Genomic DNA, 12,726 nt, shown 5'->3' on the forward strand with positions numbered 1-12,726 from the left:
ATACCCTCTAGAGAGGCCAAGCCCCACACCAAAACAAGTTCCTGACTAGCTCACCTCCATCTGTGGCTTCATCCTTAAATAGTTCTTCAGTGCCAAACTTGAGGATGTCATCAAGCTCCTGTTTGGACATGGATCCAGTCTTGGAGCCCAGCCCAGGCCGAACCACTAGATGCGTCAGCATCATCTTCTTCTTTGCCACCTGCGTGATGCGCTCCTCCACTGACGCACGGGTCACAAACCGATATATCATCACCTTCTTATTCTGCCCAATACGGTGAGCTCTACTAAAAGCCTGAAGGTGGGCACGATGCAAAGTCAGAAACTGAAGTAATCCTATTTTCCTGCTTCTGCGTTTGCCTTCACACAAACTTCCCCCCCCCAAACCCCACCTTCTCTCATGTTACCCCCAAATTAAGACCTTGGCTAACCCAAACTCTCTGGTTCACAATAAGGTAAAAGACACAAAAAGAATCTACTGTTTTCCCCTGAAACAACTAATTCCAGATGGTGGAGCCCTCACAGAGAACACTGCATTACCAATAAGTTACTGTATATGAAGGCCACTACCTCTGCTCACCTGGATGTCATTATGGGGGTTCCAGTCAGAGTCATAGATAATAACTGTGTCAGCAGTGGCCAGATTGATTCCAAGGCCCCCAGCTCGAGTAGAAAGCAAGAAGCAGAACTGTTGAGCACCCGGTGCTAAGGAAGGAACAAAAATCATTAGAAGGGTCTCCTGAGGGGCACCTGGCTGGCTTAGTCAGTAGAGCATTTGACTCTTGATCTCAGGGTTGGGAGTTCGATCCCAAAGTTGGGTGTAGAGATCACTTAAAAATAATAAAAAAATCTTAAAAAAAAAAAGTGTCTCCTGAATTCTAATTAATAAATGTAGAAAGAATGTCAGAAATACAAAACCTCAACAGGCAAACATCAGAGTAGTAAAAGTTTGAGGAGAAACAGTGCATGACCATACTCTCAAATACCTCCTTCATCCAGTTATGTAACAGATAAATCGTGGGGGTGAAAGGCACAGCATAGAGAATATGGTCAGTGATACTGTAATAGTGTTGTATGACAGATGGTAACTACACTTGTGGTGAGCAGAGTGTAACTTTTAGAGTTACACTCTAAGTTCACTACCTTGCACACCTGACACTAATGTTAACACTGTGTCAAATATACTTCAACTAAAAAAAAAAAGATATTTATCAATTACAATGTGAAAAAGAGTAGCTTTACAGTGGAGAAACTAAGCAGGTATCACCTGAACTGAAGGATCAAGGTTAACATTACCAGTAATGAGAAATTATCAACATCATGTCCTCCCCCTGACATGATACACCAAAAATAACACTGTGGGGCACCGGAGTGGCTCAGTCGGTTAAGCCACCAACACTTGGTTGCAGCTCAGGTCATGGTCTCATGATTCGTGAGTTCAAGCCCCACATCCAACTCTGCATTGATGGTGCAGAGCCTGCTTGGGATCCTCTCTCACCCTCTCTCTCACTGCCCCTCCCCCACTCATTTTCTCTTCCTCTCCTCTCACTCTCAACATAAATAAATTTAAAAAACATGGAGGGGCACCTGGGTGGTTCAGTTAAGCGTCCAACTTTTGATTTCAGCTCAGGTCATGATCTCATAGTCTGTGGGACCGAGCCCTGCAAAAGGCTCTGCACTGGCAGCACAGAGCCTGCTTGGGATTCTCTCCTCTCTCTCTCTCTGCACCTCCCCTCCATGTGCGTGTGCAAGCGTGCACACTCTCAAAGTAAATGAACGTTTTTTAAAAAGTTCTTTAAAATAAATGGGGGGAAAAAAGAACACGGCATTGCTTCTATGGTATTCTTGTCCAAAAAGTCTAAAAACCTCAATCTACTCATGAGAAAACATCAGACAAACCCAAACTCACAGACATTCTACACAATAAATAACCAGCAATCATAAAAAGTATCAACAATAGGGGTGCCTGGGTGGCTCAGTGGGTTAAGCAGCCAACTTCACTCAGGTCATGATCTCCTGGTTTGTGAGTTCGAGCTCCATGTCAGACCCTTTGCTGACAGCTCAGAGCATGAAGCCTGCTTTGGATTCAGTGTCTCCCTCTCTCTCTGCCCTTCCCCGTCTCACACTTTTGTCCCTGTCTCGCAAAAATGAATAAACGTTAAAAAAAAAATTTTTTTTTTAAAGTATCAATGGCACGACAACAAAGGAAAGAATGAAGAAATATGTCAGACAGAAAAAGACACAACAACCAAATGCAATGTGGGATCTAATACTGGATCCTGAAACAGGAAAAGGACATTAGGAGGAAAACTGGTGACATTCAATTAAGGTCTACAACTTAGTTAGTAGTATGACATCACTCATAATTTCCTGCTTTTGACAGTTGTACTGTGGTTATATAAGTTGTTATCGTTAAGAGAAGTTGAGCGAAGATATATGTGAACTCTGTATTATTTTCTTCCGACTTTTAAGTCCAAAATTATTTTAAAATAAAAAATGAGGGGGCGCCTGGCTGGCTCAATCAGGAAGAGCGTACAACTCTTGATCTCGTGGTCATGAGTTTGATCCCCATGGTGGGTGTAGAGATTACTAAAATAAATAACCTTTTAAAAAAATAAACAATATAAAAAAATGAGGAGGGGGGAGGGGTGGCTACGGAGACAAGTCTGCCACGAAATTGCTAATTGAGCTTGGGTTAAGTCCTGCTCCCTCTGTGGGCCTCAAGATACAATGAAAAAGGTTAATTAAATACAACGCTCTTCTTCCAGCAGAAAGAACGAAGACTCCAACAAAAGAAAAAAAATCTGCTAGGAATAGTTCAACACATTCTTCCAATCAAAGGCATTCAAAAGCTTTAATTCTTCCATATCAATTGACAAAAACTCAAAAGAACCACACAGAAAAGCAGATACACAAGAACAAGTAATCCATCCAAAGACATGAGTCAATGAGAATTCCTGGATTGAAGGTACTCCTTTCCTCTTACCATTGAAGCGGTCAATGGCCTCTTGTCGCATGTTCCCAGTTATCCCACCATCAATACGTTCATACTTATAACCTTCATGTTCCAAGAAATCCTCCAACAAGTCCAGCATCTTGGTCATCTGGAAAAGGAGCAGAGTTTAATTAAAGGGGAGTCAGATGGTAATTGCTTTCCTCACGTCACTGAGGGTTGTCTACTGCTCCCTCTCAAAGCTCCCAGCTCCTCCCACACAATACCTGAGAGAAGATGAGTACACGGTGCCCACCCTCCTTAAGGTTCTTAAGCATCTTCTGTAGCAGCAATAATTTTCCAGATGCTCGGATTAGAGCACTGCCATCATACATGCCATTGGGCATTTTAGGGGCTTCCTGAAGAAAGAAGCAAAAAGAAAAGAACACTGAACAAAATGGAGCAATTCCAACCCAGCAAAGAACGAGAGGAGGCACAACATACCATCGCAGCCACAGGGAAAAGATATGGGTGGTTGCAGCACTTCTTAAGATCCATCACCACATTCAGCAGAGAGACCTGGTTGCCACCCCCTCGAGCATTGAGTGCTTCAAAATTTCGAGTGAGGATGTACTTGTAGTATTTCCTACATGGGCAAGACAGAAAGAGAAGTCAGATTCAAGAGCCTTCATAGGACTTACAACCTTTATACAACTCCCAAGACAGTCCCAAGGTCTGAGATCTTCCTTCCAACATATCTTGCTTCAGGACTAAGGAAACCTAACAAGCACCACCAACACCAACAGCACAAACACCATCATGTTAAATAAAGTACTTAACTAAGTAAGAACTATGACTAGAAACAATTAGGTTTCTGTAGACTTTGCTTGTTCCTGCCACCAGATGCCTTGAAGCAGAATGCAGGGAGGAGTAAGAAACACTTGGCAAACTAGTAGATGTCTATCCACAAAATGGAGTCAGTGCTTCTGTCCCTTCTAACTTACTTCTGCATGGGGCTCAGCTCCACACGCACAATCAGTTCTGTCTTGGATGGCATATTTTTGAACACGTCAGCTTTGAGCCGCCGCAACATGTGAGGGCCCAGCATATCGTGCAGTTTTTTAATCTGGTCTTCCTTGGCAATGTCTGCAAACTCCTCCAAAAAGCCTTCCAAATTGCTTCAGAAAAAAGAAAAGACAGTCATATAGGAAATGGGCAACAGGAAGAATTAGAAGCAGAATTATCAGCTGATTACAGATAAACACACACTTACTGGAACCTCTCTGGGGTGAGAAAGTTGAGGAGATGAAACAACTCTTCTAGATTGTTTTGTAATGGAGTCCCGGTCAGCAACAGTTTGTGTTGAAGTGAGTAACCATTTAAGACCCGGAAGAACTGGAGAAGCAGATGGAGAAGATAAAATTCAGTGAGGGGCGCCTGGGTGGCGCAGTCGGTTAAACGTCCGACTTCAGCCAGGTCGTGATCTCGCGGTCCGTGAGTTCGAGCCCCGCGTCGGGCTCTGGGCTGATGGCTCAGAGCCTGGAGCCTGTTTCCGATTCTGTGTCTCCCTCTCTCTCTGCCCCTCCCCCGTTCATGCTCTGTCTCGCTCTGTCCCAAAAATAAATAAACGTTGAAAAAAAAATTAAAAATAAAATTAAAAAAAAAAAAAATTCAGTGAAAAGAGGGCTCCAGTATACCTTTGCAAACTAAGCTATTTTGCTGCCCAATGGTTAAGCTGCCATCTCCCCTCCATTTCCATCTCCCTTTTAAGGTCTGACCACCAAGGAGTATCACAAGTAAGGAAGGAGTGCAGAAGCCATTTGACCAGTTCCTCTCCTCCTAACACTCCCCTTAATGAGTAGGTGGCACTAAAAAACTAAAACTGGAGGCCATAACCTCCCTCCCCCCTTCCTTCTCACCTTTGACTGATTGTTCTTGAGCCGATGCGCTTCATCCACAATGAGGCATGCCCAATCAATGGAACCCAAGATAGCCATGTCAATGGTGATCAACTCATAAGACGTCAGCAGCACATGGAATTTCACAGATGCCTCTTTCTGCACAAGGAGGTGACCCGGTCACTAATGTTCAACTCCTCCAGTGCAGGCAAACCCAAGGGACTTTCCCTCCCCCCAACTGTTATCCTTTGGCCTCACCCCACTCTAAGCAGACTAAGCCCACATCAACAACTCTCTAAGGTGGTCTCCCTCCCAGCGAGATACCTTCATGCGAGAGGCTTTCTTGCCACCACGAATGGCGTTGTCTTCAAAAGAGAACTCATTCTCTCGGATGATGGCACGGCTGTCTTTGTCACCCACATACGTCACCACATACATATCTGGAGCCCACATTTCAAACTCCCGCTCCCAGTTGATGATGGTAGAAAGAGGGGCACTCACTAGGAAGGGGCCTTTGGAATGACCCTTGGAGAAAGAAGAGAAGTGGCAGAATAAGGACTGAGGGCCCCAACACAAAGCTGGCCCAGCGCCCACCTCTACACTAGGACCAGCTGAGGGCTGGCACGTGTGCTGCTGCTCCTATCCTCACCTTTTCAACGCCCTGCCTACTCCTTCCCACAAAGTCACACTCGCCTTTACGGGGAGTTTAAAACCCAATTTCTTCCTAGAAGTCTTTCCATGCTAATTCCACCCACAACTCTGCTCATCTCAACAGGTATTCTCCCCCCAAGGACTGAGGCTCTATGCATCCACCACTGATTCTACCCAAGGTTCCATCCACTCAGTCTGTCTCTATGTACACATGTCTGTCTTAAAGGCACTTGGGTGGCTCAGTTGGCTAAGCATCTGACTCTTGGTTTCAGCTCAGGTCATGATCTCCGTTTTGTGAATTCAAGCCCGACATCAGGCTCTGAGCTACAGTGTGGAACCTACTTGAGATTCTCTCTCTCTCCCTCTCTGTCCCTCCCAACTCGTGCTGTCTCTGTCTCTTAAATAAACAAACTTAAAAAAAAAAAAAAGTGTCAGGGGCGCCTGGGTGGCGCAGTCAGTTGAGCGTCCGACTTCAGCCAGGTCACAATCTCGCGGTCCGTGAGTTCGAGCCCCGCGTCAGGCTCTGGGCTGATGGCTCAGAGCCTGGAGCCTGTTTCCGATTCTGTGTCTCCCTCTCTCTCTGCCCCTCCCCTGTTCATGCTCTGTCTCTCTCTGTCCCCAAAATAAATAAACGTTGAAAAAAAAAATTAAAAAAAAAAAAAAAAAAGTGTCTATCTTCATGTCATTCCACAGTGTTCTTCAAGGTCTGGGACCAATTATTTTCTTCCTTTTTTATTTCTCCTCATTGTGTGAAAAGACCACGAACACAAAATACCCATACACAAAAACCTCACAGCCCCAACTTTCGTACCTCCTTGTAGAGAGAATAGAGGAAGACTGCTGTTTGGACAGTCTTCCCAAGGCCCATCTCATCAGCCAAGATGGTGTCAGTGCCCTGAGCCCAGGAGAAGCGCAACCAGTTCAAGCCCTCCATCTGATAGGGGTGCAGGGTTCCACCTGTAGCATCCAGGTACTCTGGCTGTCGCTCATACTTCACTGTTGGCTGAAGAATGAAAGGAAGAAGTGAAGAGCTGGCCAGGAACTCCCTTCCTTCCGTAAGACAGAAGCTGCCTCCTCTTCACACATCCTCACTAGATCCTCAAGAGCCACAAACAATTGTGGGGAGGGGCACGTGGGTGGTTCAGTGGGTTGAGCATCCAGCTTCAGCTTGGGTCATGATCACAGTTTGCGAGTTCGAGCCCCACATCAGGCTCTCTGCTATCAGCACAGAGCCCACTTTGGATCCTCGGTCTCCCCCGCTCTGCCCTTCCCTGCCCCCTTCTCTCAAAATAAATAAACACTAAAAAAAAAAAAAAAGAAAAAAGAAAAAAGAAATGTAGGGGGAAAATATCCTTAATAGCTATTGTAATTTTGTGTTTTATTTAGTATCCTCCAGGAAGCAAGGCAACTAACCTATCAGGCGATCAGAGATCTTGGTCTTACAATCTCACGAAAGACACATCATAGCCTCCCTAGCAATACAATAATTCTACTACACAAGAGCCACCAGGTAAATAATCATATGTTCCCCCTGGAGTCATCTTTTTCACCTTAACAGTCCTCATATTATATTACACAAATAAAACCCACAGGAACTGAACCCTGAATTAAGGGTCAGAAGACCCAGGTTCCGATAAGTTTCTTAACACTTTCTCAATCGTAGAAAGCATATGTCCTATGTTTTTATTTTTCTGATGATGCAAAGAGAAAACGATCCTAGTATTTCCCTCGTTCACAGAGATGTGGAGAAGTGGGGAAGCATTCTAGCTCTGAAGTTCCTACCGGCAGAGTGCCATCGATAGACTGGAGCACACAAGATTTATCGTCCAACCCAACAAATTGTGCCCTCCCTCTTCTGCCCCAACTCACATCAACTGTTGGAGTTTCAGGAGGCCTCTCCAACTTTCTCAGCTTCACCTTCTTGAGCTTCTTGCCTGGTCGTCCTTCCTCACCCCTCATTAACTCCCTAAAGAAGACAGACAACACAAGGCTGCCTAAGGTCCTTCTCAGTAAGAACCAACTCCACACCTCACCAAAGTCACCCACCTGTGGTTCCAATAGCTCTGCTTGAACAGGTCGTAGTCCTGTATCTCCACATCCTCACTCTCCCAGGATGCCTGATCATAGGGTAAGTCCCGCCACTTGATCAAGTAATGGACATGGCCCTTCTTATCCACACTGCAAGGTCAAGGAGAAAAAAAGTCCTCAGAACCAGAAGGCCATGCTCCTCTTCTCCTAAGTAAGCCTCGCTTTCAAATACTGCCAGTAATGTATGTTCCAAACAGACTTCTAGGAAGGCCAAATGCCACATATATGGAGTCTCTACCATACCAGTCTCTGGACCTAAAATTACATCTACTCTAGTCTTCTATGGTTCAAATACCAGGATTCAGTCAGTTAATAGTAATGTATGGAGTATACATCTCTTCCAAGTTTAAGTTACTGGTGACATCTGTTTCCTCAATTTCTTTGGCAGCAGTCTCCCAGTGGACATGCTGCCTATTTCCAGCATGTCCAACACAGCCACCAGTCTGGCCCAGCTCCTCTGGTACCTGTGGTTAAGAATTCGGTGGATCATCATCCACTCAGGTTTTATCCCATAGCGATAGAAACGTTCCTCCATCTCTGCAAATTTAGGGTCTTTGTTCTTGCGCTTTCGGCTCTTCTCTTCATCACCACCAAAGTCCCCAGATGGTGGTTCATCCATATCGTTCTTCCGCTGGTAGTTTCGAAACATCACTTGACAGTGCAGCTCCAACTGCAAACAGAAAGGGGTTGATTCAGTCACTGAGGAGTGGCATTCACTCCTTCCATCCACAAGGCTGTTTTTCATGACCCTCTCCATTGTGGCCCCCAGATCTCTAGCCTTCCCAGGTTTACCTGCAGTTCAGACACCCAGGAGCAGTGCCAATAAGACATGCCTTGCCATTTCACAAAGAACTGCCGCTCTGGCCGCCCCTCCAGGGGCTTAGGGGAGGGAGTATTGGGATCAGCATCTGGAGGCCGAGGCACTGGTGTGGGAGATGGTGGCTGACCCCACTTCCAGATTAGAATCTTCTGAACTTTGCCCTTAAGAGCTGGACACTGAGAGAAAAAGATGATTCAACACCAAATCATTACCAAGGGGAGGAAATGATACAGCCCACAACCTCAACATTATCAAAGAATTATTAAAATAACACTTCTCATTTTAAAAAGAACCATTCTAGTAAAGAATAATAGAACTCCCTCTCTCCACTTCTGGAGCCTAGAACTCCTCTCTATGAAGTAACTGAAAAGCAATTAAGTGACCCTATTAAACCATTCTAAACCACCAAGACCTAATGGATGCTCTAGGATGGAAGAACACTGCTCTACTCTCCTTAAGAGAGCTGGCAGAGCATCAACTCCTCTGTTCAAAGTTAGTCTTACATTTTCCCAGACAAAAGTATCCCCAGACTGCATGAGAAAGGAAAATACCTATCTCAGGGCTAAAAGATACAGTTCTCCAATGACCTCTCCTGCACCTCAGCCTCCTGATGCCTACATATAGAAGAGATAAACCCTTCTGCTAGATTACACTATCCACACATCCCACCCTGGCTGGGGTCAGTTAACTCACCGTACAACGGGGACAGAGCCATTCACCATTAGGGATCTCTGGAAGTGGGGGGTTCAGACAGTGGATGTGGTAGGATGAAGGACAAGTGTCACAGCAGAGCAGCTCCCCACCGTCTTTACAGACACGACAGAATTCCATATGGTGGTCATCCTCCTCTTCAGGGTCTCCTCCAACCTCTTCCAGGATCTCCTCACCCTCCGAATTGTCCTCTTTAGCCTCCCACTGGATGCCTTCCTTCTCCTGCAGTAAAAGTCCAGAGTCAGATTATTACCACCCCCACCCACCCACCCAAGTCTGAACCACACTCATCATTTTTTTGAATGTTTCCCAAAGTCCACACCAGCAACACCACCCAAGCCCAAAAGATCTTTGATCACCCCACCCTTCCTCTTGAGGGTTCCAAAAAGCCACAATGGCCAGGTACTCACGCAGTGTGGGCAGCTCCACTTGCCCTCAGGAGCCTTCTCCATATCCGGATCCAGGCAGACCATGTGGTAAGCTCGGGGACAGGTATCACACAGGATGATCTCACCGCCTTGCTGGCACACCTCGCAATAGTCCTGGTGGTCTGTCTCATAACCATCCACAGCAGTCACCTCCTCCTCGCCTGGGCAAGGAAGAGGGAAAGCCCAGTTATTAGAAAAAAACTACCTCCCCCCACCCCCTCTAAAATAAACCAACTCCTATCTCCTTAGGGAGATTCTTCCCCAGTCATCCCCACCCCATCCCATCCCACACAGATACAAAAAAGAAACACACCTTTCTTCTTCTTTTTAGTGGTTCGGAGTTTCTTGCGGCTGCGGCTACTACGGCTGGTAGAACCATCAGAAACAGAATAGCTATTGATACTAGCATCATCGAAGTCAGATTCCACATCTAAATCATCATCTTCACTCTGACAGAATAAAAAAGGAGAAGGTTAGAGGTTGAAGCCAAGGGAAGGGGAGTGCTAGAGAAGGGATTCCTCTTTTACTAGGGATGCTAGAATCCCAGCAAGGACTATCATATAAGGAGCCTAGTCACCTTGTTCTAGGGCCAACTCTCCCCATGCTTACATGCCTACTGTGAAGGCTAGATCCCGACATAGGTAACATCCTATCAGATACGGCACCCTCACCAACGGGATAGGCTGGGCTCTCACCGAGGATCTCTTCCGCTTAGAACCAAAACCTCCCAGCTTGATTTTCAGGGGAGCTACTTTCTTGGGTTTAGGCTTCTTGGCATCAGGTACACGAGGGCTGCCCTTGGGCTTCCTCCGAGCATTAGGACCTAAAACCAGAAGAGTGCAAGTAAGATCATACAATCCAAATGCACAGCAAAGGGCAGAAAGAGGGGAAGACAGTAAAGTGTTCTCTACCTGAGCTGGTTTCCCCATGTCCAGCTTCCCAAATGTCCCTCCTAAATCCAAGATTCATTCCTCCCTCCCACTTCTATCTTTAGGCTGACAGAAGAACATCTCCATGTTTTCTCTGTCCTCATATCCCAAGCCCACATCAGTCCCATTGGGTCCCATTTCACCTTTGCCCTCCTTGGTCTTGGCCTTGCGGATAGGCACCTCCACAGGGGGAGGAGGTGGTGCAACTTCAGTGGCCGTCACCATGCTCTCCACGACAGCCACCGCTGCTGCCGCTGCTGCCGCCACTGATGCCCCAGAACTGCCTTTGAAGGGGTTGTTGGTGCTAAACTCACGCCACTTTGCACCCAAAACCATCATCATCTTGGAGACAGCAATCTTGGGGTTTTTGGCAGCAATGAGGGGTCTGGTGGAGAGATGGACAAGAACAGCAAAGAAGGAAAAGTTTAAGAATAAAAGAGAGAGAGAAAGAGAAGTGAAAAGAAATTACAGAAGCACTCTCCTCCCCTAGCCCCAAAACCCTCTTGTTACCGGACAAACTGGCTAAAGGCCTTGTAGTTGGTGAGGGTGCGATAATCCTCCTCTGAGAACACATGGTCAATGTCTTCCATGCCCCAGTCTTCCAGGAGCTGAGCGGACGATTTAGGTTCCTGCAGAGAGAGCAAGGTCAAACACCTGACATCTAGTGCCCACCCCTGCTCAGGGAATGAGTTGAAACAAAAGATTGCAAGACCAGGGGAGGAGAATGGAGAGAAAATCATTATAAACAGGAAGAGAAAACATTCTAAGGGGCAGTGGAGTATCTGGGAGACAAAAGACAGAAGTTGACAGCAAGCACAGGGAAGAGGACAGAGATCCAGGCACCTTTGAATCATCATCATCGTCATCCTCCTCCTCCTCTTCCTTCCTCTTGGATTTGCTCTTCTTTTCTTTCTTAGGTCCAAGCTTCTTCTTCTTCTTCTTGCCAGGGGTATAGTCGCTGCCCTCACTGTCTGAGCGCAGAGCCACCTCTTCCTCCTCCTCCACAAACTCCGGCCCCTCCCCAGAGCTGTCCCCCAGCTGCCGGCATAAGAGCATACGCTGGAGCAGGGAAGGGGAAGAGGGAGAGGGAGACAGACACACACATGCTACACACATGCTGACCTCAGGACAGCCCTGAGGCTCATCCCCAGGACCTGGCCCACCACTCCAGAAGAAACAAATGCCACGCCACCGCCCCCCCCCCCCCCACCTCAACCTTTCACAGAGCTCCTCTGTTCTTCCTCTTATTCCCCAAAACATCCAGTCACCCACTCACCTCCTTTTTTTGGCGCTTGCTCTTAGGGATTTTAGGGTCCCGAGGCTTCTTAGGCTTTTTCTTCTTCTTGAGCTTTGGAGTCTCTGCTTCTGACAAATCCTCTTCTGGGTCCTCTTCATTTTCTACACATAGTTGGCAGAGAAAGGTAGGTAGAGAATAGATCAATAGCAAAAGGTTAGAGCCTAATCCAGAGGCTTTAGACTTTATTCCCCCACCTCTTGTCCCAGATTCCACTGAAGAGAACTGCTATACTCTCCACAGAAGGAAGCTGATACTCAGGACAAAAACAGACAAAGAGAGAGCTGTATATACCCGAAATAGGCCTGCCAGGCCAGAGCAGGCCCACCTCAGGCAGCTGTCCAGACCCCTGCCTCCTTTCCCTCATACCTAATAGAGGAGTCCTCTGTATGTTCACCAGTGCAGCTGAATCAAGCTGCTGAGAGTTAACTAAATAAAAGAAATAGGTCTAGCTCTCCTGTAACTGGCCACCAAGTATTCTATAAACCAGGGAGTGAGAATGAAAGGTCCTACCCAGAAGGCCGAAACAACAGAATACACCTTCACAACATTCCCAGAATGGTATCAGTTCAGGGGTCCCATAAACCACACCCTTCACTCCCCACTTTGGGTCATCACTGCTCAAAACCACCAACCCCACCCCACCCCCCCACCAAGCCCCAGGTTCAGTTGCCAGCCCAATATCACACCCACTCTCAAACATAATTTCCTTTCCCCATCTCCAGCTCCACTGTTCCTCCCAGCTTCTCCTGGGTCAGTAGCCTCTTCTCCCCAGGGGCCCAAATCAGCCCAGCTGTCACCATCCCCTCCACACACACACACACACACACACACACACACACACATATACACACACCGCCCCCCCCCCCCATCCTCCTCCCATCTGGCTCCACCTCCTCCCCTGGCTGGGAGCACACACAAAGCCTGGGGTAATACTGAGAGCTCCTGGGCAGGGATAGGTGGGAAGGGGCACAGAGG

At 46.9% G+C, this 12,726-nt stretch overlaps 1 protein-coding gene across 7 annotated transcripts in view; it reads right to left on the reverse strand.

Moving 5' to 3' along the window:
- Positions 1 to 12,726, reverse strand: part of CHD4 (chromodomain helicase DNA binding protein 4) — a 30,419-nt gene that overhangs the window by 13,706 nt on the left and 3,987 nt on the right. For 4 of the 7 annotated variants that reach the window (XM_047865261.1, XM_047865260.1, XM_047865259.1 and 1 more), the window contains exons 3-24: positions 11,731 to 11,852; positions 11,298 to 11,513; positions 10,965 to 11,083; positions 10,598 to 10,839; positions 10,221 to 10,348; positions 9,839 to 9,974; positions 9,508 to 9,686; positions 9,080 to 9,319; positions 8,359 to 8,562; positions 8,031 to 8,236; positions 7,525 to 7,656; positions 7,348 to 7,444; positions 6,290 to 6,481; positions 5,152 to 5,352; positions 4,849 to 4,986; positions 4,203 to 4,324; positions 3,934 to 4,107; positions 3,434 to 3,575; positions 3,217 to 3,348; positions 2,984 to 3,101; positions 578 to 702; positions 55 to 292 (exon numbers count right to left, since the gene is read on the reverse strand). In XM_047865261.1, the coding sequence (XP_047721217.1) occupies positions 55 to 292; positions 578 to 702; positions 2,984 to 3,101; positions 3,217 to 3,348; positions 3,434 to 3,575; positions 3,934 to 4,107; positions 4,203 to 4,324; positions 4,849 to 4,986; positions 5,152 to 5,352; positions 6,290 to 6,481; positions 7,348 to 7,444; positions 7,525 to 7,656; positions 8,031 to 8,236; positions 8,359 to 8,562; positions 9,080 to 9,319; positions 9,508 to 9,686; positions 9,839 to 9,974; positions 10,221 to 10,348; positions 10,598 to 10,839; positions 10,965 to 11,083; positions 11,298 to 11,513; positions 11,731 to 11,852 (3,603 nt within the window). The remainder of the gene's footprint in view (positions 1 to 54; positions 293 to 577; positions 703 to 2,983; positions 3,102 to 3,216; positions 3,349 to 3,433; positions 3,576 to 3,933; positions 4,108 to 4,202; positions 4,325 to 4,848; positions 4,987 to 5,151; positions 5,353 to 6,289; positions 6,482 to 7,347; positions 7,445 to 7,524; positions 7,657 to 8,030; positions 8,237 to 8,358; positions 8,563 to 9,079; positions 9,320 to 9,507; positions 9,687 to 9,838; positions 9,975 to 10,220; positions 10,349 to 10,597; positions 10,840 to 10,964; positions 11,084 to 11,297; positions 11,514 to 11,730; positions 11,853 to 12,726) is intronic. The other 3 variants (XM_047865264.1, XM_047865262.1, XM_047865265.1) reach the window with 2 other exon arrangements.

Source organism: Prionailurus viverrinus, chromosome B4 (assembly GCF_022837055.1).
Source record: "Prionailurus viverrinus isolate Anna chromosome B4, UM_Priviv_1.0, whole genome shotgun sequence".
NCBI lineage: Eukaryota > Metazoa > Chordata > Mammalia > Carnivora > Felidae > Prionailurus > Prionailurus viverrinus.